The sequence below is a fragment of the Charadrius vociferus genome, unplaced genomic scaffold (assembly GCF_000708025.1).
Source record: "Charadrius vociferus isolate BGI_N301 unplaced genomic scaffold, ASM70802v2 scaffold282, whole genome shotgun sequence".
Lineage (NCBI taxonomy): Eukaryota > Metazoa > Chordata > Aves > Charadriiformes > Charadriidae > Charadrius > Charadrius vociferus.
The window spans coordinates 1,929,408-1,934,842 of NW_009647731.1; the positions used below are offsets into that span (position 1 = coordinate 1,929,408).

At 54.5% G+C, this 5,435-nt stretch overlaps 1 protein-coding gene across 1 annotated transcript; it reads right to left on the reverse strand.

Moving 5' to 3' along the window:
• Positions 1 to 1,239: 1,239 nt before the first annotated feature.
• CALHM2 (calcium homeostasis modulator 2) lies at positions 1,240 to 2,282 on the reverse strand. Its single transcript, XM_009881539.1, has 2 exons — positions 1,740 to 2,282; positions 1,240 to 1,656 (listed from the first exon to the last, which is right to left on the reverse strand). The coding sequence occupies exons 1-2, from the start codon at positions 2,280 to 2,282 to the stop codon at positions 1,240 to 1,242; spliced, it is 960 nt and encodes a 319-aa protein (XP_009879841.1).
• Positions 2,283 to 5,435: the final 3,153 nt, after the last annotated feature.

The window sequence follows — 5,435 nt, forward strand, 5'->3', positions numbered from 1 at the left end:
TTCCTGGCTTTGCTTTCTCAGAGTATGGCCAAGTGCATAAAAGAGACCTTCTGCCGCAGGGACCATTTAAGACAGTGGAAAGAGTTTAAGAAAATTCAGTGGTAGAAGGATAGGGAGTGGGCTGCTCCTCTCATCCTGTTCCTACTGCCCCTTGTCACTTTAGGGCTGCAGTCCCAGTGCAGCAGATGGGTGCATGTAATGTGGTCTTTCGGCTGGCAACTTTCTCGTCCCCTTTTCCTCCAAGAAAGATGCTCCATTAATACAGCTAACTAACTACAATTATATAGTATATATATACACGTATATATACACATATATGTAAAACTAAATCTGGTTGAGGTCTTGCTGCAACTTGCAACCCAAACAAACAGGACTCTCATCTGACAGTTGGATGAAAAATGCAATGAACAGTGGTGTGGCTCACTGCGGGTACTGCTTCTTAGCTTCAGCCGAGCCCAAAAGCTATTCTGCTGATGGTGCCATCTTCTGGGTTTATAAACTCATGGTTGCCACCATTTGGGCTCATTAGCTATTGCCAGGCACTTCAGTAAGAACAAAGGGAGTTCGGTGTCCTACCCAAATTCCAACTTGGTAATTACAGTGCCTTTCTGAATACTGGGAATATTGGTAATTCCTCCTGCCTTAGTCTCTCACTTATTTGGTGTGCTGCTGTATTACTGACCCATTCCTTCCCAGGCGCTATTGCATCCCCCTTGCCACAGGAATTTACCCACTGCTTCCCTCTTTTCCCTGTGCTGTAAAGTCTGTAAAGTGCTTCGGGACCTGCCTGCTTAACAGACACCGGACAACTCCATAAGAAGATACCAATGTCAATAAAACAAGGAGGTGTGCGGGATGGCTGGGGCTAAACCTGCCGTGTGGGAGACAAGTGGGACTGCAGGAGTCATGGTTAGAAATGTGACCACCTCTTGCTCCCCAAGGCTTCTGCTGGTGCATGAGACAGCAGGGTGCTCTGGCAGCCTGGAGGTAAGGCGTGTGTCTGCTCTTTGCTCCCCTTGTGCCTCTGGGAGCAGCAACGAGACGACTGTTTCCATGGGAGGGGTTCCCCAGCTCAGTGTATTGCTTATCAGCCTCTACCTTGAGGCTGTTGATCCCTATTTACCCGCTGAGAGGAGTAATCCTGCTGGGAGGAATATTCCCAGTGAATCCCTCAGCCGCGCACCAATAGTGGTAGGCCTGCCAGGTAGTCTGGGGAACTGCTGCCAGCACTTGTATGTCTTAGGAAGCTAAAAAGAGCATTTCATGACCTTCTGGGCTTGGCCCGTTCCCTTCCACCCCTTTGGCCCATTTGTGGAGCCGGCTGTAGAGAGGGAAGCCTTTGTTCTCCCGGTAGATGTAGACACCTGTAATGGCATTCCACTGGGGGCTTGGCTGGACGCCCTCCACCGGGAACTCCTGCACCAGCTCTTTCTCCTCCTTGTCCAGTGCCACAAAGCCAAAGAAGTGCTTCACGTTCTTGGCTGCCAGAATCCTGGAGTGGACCTCGGCTGTGCGTCGGGAGAGCTTGTCCTCATTGGAGCGGTACTGGGCCCAGTAAGCCTCCTGCCGGTAGCTCAGTGGTGAGCAGCAGTGCTTCAGGCACTTGGTGAGGAAAATCAGGACTGCAACGATGCCGATGAGCAGCCAGCCGAAGAGCTGAGAGAGAAGAGAGAGGCTGCGTTAGGACACGGCAAGGTGGTCTTACCCACTCCGTGTGGCTTTCTTCCCGGTGTGCCTACCTGGGACTCATATCTCAGCCTCCGTGTCACCTCGTCCCTGAACTTGGTGAGGTTCGCTGGCACATCTTTACAGGGGAACCTGGCCAGCACATCGGCCCCATACTCGGCCGGGAACTTGTCCAGGGAGGATGGCCTGACAAACTCGCTGAGGGCGCAGATGTAAGCCTCCCCACGCAGCAGTGAGATGACTGACCAGGTGACAGGCGCCACAGCTGCCCGGCCCATGATGGAGCCAAAGAGGAGAAAGGTGGCAGCAGCAGAGAAGTTCTTGGTGCCACGCTTGTGGCACTCGGCCACCAGGTTCCAGGTGTGGTTGTTCCAGATGACGCCGATGAGGAAGAGGGCCAGGGCTGGGACGCCGATGGCAGCCAGCCCATAGATGTAGTTGCGGGCAGGGGAGCAGGGGCAGTTGAAGGCAACGACCGAGAAGAGCTCCTCGCTCCCCACTGTGCCCAGGGCCACCAAACCATTGAAGATCATCACATCTTTGCTCTTGAAGAACAAGGAGAGGAAGCGGAAGTTCTCGGCAATGAGGGCAGCCATCACGTCCCAGGGTCGAGAGGAGGTGTGTACTGCAGTGGGAAGCCGTGCTGGTCTACCTCGGAGCACCGAGGGACACGCTGATGGGGGCTGAAATGGCCTTGGGCCAGCTGATGTGCAGGGGGCTGCTCCAGGAGCACGACACTGTCACTGCTGTCCCCTCCTCCCGCTTCGCGTCCCAGCCTCTGGAGCTGGTTGCTGATACCACGGATACTTCAAAAGGGTCTGAAGAGGGATTCAGGCTGTGCAGCGAGGGAAATATCAGTCATTTCAGTTTTCCACTAGCCCCTCCCAAAGTGTTTCTGCAGGGCAGATTACCAACGGGACAGCTGTTTCTGTCCCTGTCATTTGCACATTCGTCGCCTTTCTTTCTCTTTGGTTTTAGTCACCTCCCGCAGAGGCGATTACTGTCAGCATCGCTGCCGGACCCTCTGATCTCCCAAGCCTGCAAAAAAGGAGGACGGCCGCATTACTGGGGAAACTGGACCGGAGTGCTGGCATTGGGATGCGTCCCCAGCCCTGCTGCTGACTCACGCTAGCCCAGGCACATGTGGCATGTGCGTGCTGGTGCTGCGCTCCTTTGCAAGTGCTGTGGGTTTTGCCTCCCTTTTTTAGACCTGATGAGTTAATATTTAGTAATAAGCAAAGGTATGTCAGGGAGGCAACAAGAGGTGCTGCGAGATGGCCCAGCAGGTTTGGGGGCAGGGAGATGGATAGGACCAGACAGGAGCAGCCTCTGCTGATAGGGGGGAGGGGATGCTCGTGGACTCTTGCTACCTACTAGAGAAGTTACTTTCTGAGAAATCAAAGCTTATCTTGATGACCCAGGATGCAACCACCAAATGCCAACAGAGCTGGGTCAGCAATTATGTAGGAGTTTTTGCTAGGATTAGGTGTGGCAGTATGATCTCTCTCTCTCCCACGGCTGGTTGACATAACCATGCTCACCGTCCCAGCCCGCAGTCCTGGCTCAGCCTCTAATCGCTGGCCTGAAATTGAGCCCCTCGACCAGCACACCTTCGTGCCAGAGATGCACTTCACTGCCCTTTGCCTGTGCAGCTTCTTCCAGCACCTTTTCCCAGTACAACACTGGTTATACTGGGATGCCCACCCCACCGACAGGGCTGGGCTGTGTGGACTAAGGCACTCAGGACCAAGCAGGGGCAAGCATTTGCCCCGACTTTTTGAAGGACAGGGAAATAATTGGGGAGTGCAACGATGCCCATTCCCCCATGCCACTTGCAACCTGCATTTAATTAATTTCTCAGCTGACTTCCCATCTGCGCTGCATCCCCACAGGGTTTCATCTCGGGAAGCCCCAAGCACCTTGATGGCTCCAGGAACCCTCACCCATGTGATGAAACCCGCTGGCCTCAGGGGAACTGCTGTCACTGGGGTTTGCTGGAGACAGGAAGGACCCAGGCACCCAACTAACCGTCCCTGGCAGCTTGCAGCACCGGCACACATGCGCAGGAGCTCTGAACCACAGCAGGGCTGCGCTGAAATCTGCCCCAATGCTGGCATCTCCCAGCTGGGAGGAAGGCTTCCCCAGGCCAGCCCCAGCTGCAGGGAAGAGGCTCCAGGGACATTCATGCAGAGGAGACAAAGGCACTTTAATCCTTATGGTCTCTTGTACAAGGCTTGCTCATGCACTGGGCTTTAAATCACACCTACGCTTTGGTTCATCTGCTGCCCCACCAAATCCTGTTTTACCCCCTTCTTCTGTGGGGCAGCAGAAGGGAAAGGGGGCAGAAAGTTGGCCTGGGTTCCCGGCTGCATCTAATCCGTGGCAATCCCTTTAAAGTCACGCTGTGATATTGCTGACTTCAAACACAAGCAGCCCTTAATGTCTTCCTCCATCTTCCCTGTTTTCCATATGCAAAACTCCCCTCCTCAAAGGAGACAGACAAGCCAAAAACTGCAGCCATGTGATGGGGAGCCAGGCCCCCCCACTCTGGCTGCCACGCTTTGTGGTACCCCACATTTGCAGCCAGACGTTAAACCAGCAAACTTGTTCTAGTGCACGGGGTTCAAAACCTTGTTGTTAGAGTTACCAGCAAACAGCCCTGATAAACAAGGCCCTGCGACCGTCCTGAGAGTGTTTGGCAACCAGCAAAGCAAAAAATAAGAGGAGCCGGCAAAGGGGAGTATGCCATTTGGGGGGGGGGGGGGTACCCTTCCTCTGCTAGGAGTTATGGTGCCTGTCTGGGAGAGAGGGGTGGGGAAAAGGGGAGGAGAAAAGTTTTTTGCAGTGGATCATTTTTTAGCAGCCTCTGTTAAAAGTTTTCCCCTGAAACATGCATGAAAGCAAGAAAAAAATGAAGTCACTTACTTCAAAAGTTGTTGAAACCAGTTCTGGAGCCTTCTCAGCTCCTCATGTGGTTTTTGCTCAGGCTCTGGCTGTGGGGGGTTCCCGGCAGCTCGCAGGCTCTGCAGAAGAGGGGATGCGGCTGAGGCCAGGCTGATGGGCGAAGCGAAAGCTGACGAAAACAGCGTTAAGAGTTTGGCAGCTTCCTTTTTCAGTGTGCAGCGTGCCCTCGGCTGTTGGCTTTTGGGAGGAGGGAGGAGGTTGCTCTCAGGCCCTGTGCTTGGGTGGGGCGAAGAGCAGGCGTTTGGCTTCTGCTGGGTGCAAGGCTGAGGTTGTGCCTTTAAAAAGAAAAAAAAAAAAAAAAGAGGAAAGGAAAGGCTGAGAATGAGTCACTGGAAAAAGCACATCGTCCTTTTTCAGACCCGCGATGCAGCTGTGCAAAGGCCCGCCAGGACGGCCCAGGGTTTGCTCGGGGGACGGGAGTGATGGGGCGCCTTGCTGGGGTGGCAAAGGGAAGATGCTGGAACCCCCCAGCCTGGGGGTGGATGTGGCCCCCATGGTCCCCAGGGGATGCAATCGTGCTGGTGGGACCCAGCTCAACTGAGGGTGGTACTTGAGCTGCACAGGAGCCACCCCAGGCAGACACGGGCAGTGTGGGAGAAGCCCTTGGTCCTACGTGAAGGGGCAGAAACTGCTGCTTTTGTGCCTGGGAGCCAGCTGAGCCGATGGGGAAGACACCAGCCTGGCTGGTTTTTTGGGAGAAGCAGGAACCTGCTGTAATGAGCTCTGTGGGGCAACCAGGTTTCGCTTCCCACTTCCCCGGGACCGAGCAGCAAGGCTGCTGCGGA

Coding starts and splice junctions, on each gene's coding strand:
- CALHM2 (XM_009881539.1), bottom strand. CDS start 2,282: ATGGCTGCCCTCATTGCCGAGAACTTCCGCTTCCTCTCCTTGTTCTTC. Junction 1,657..1,739: donor GGCTGAGATATGAGTCCCAG/GTAGGCACACCG, acceptor CTTCTCTCTCAG/CTCTTCGGCTGGCTGCTCAT.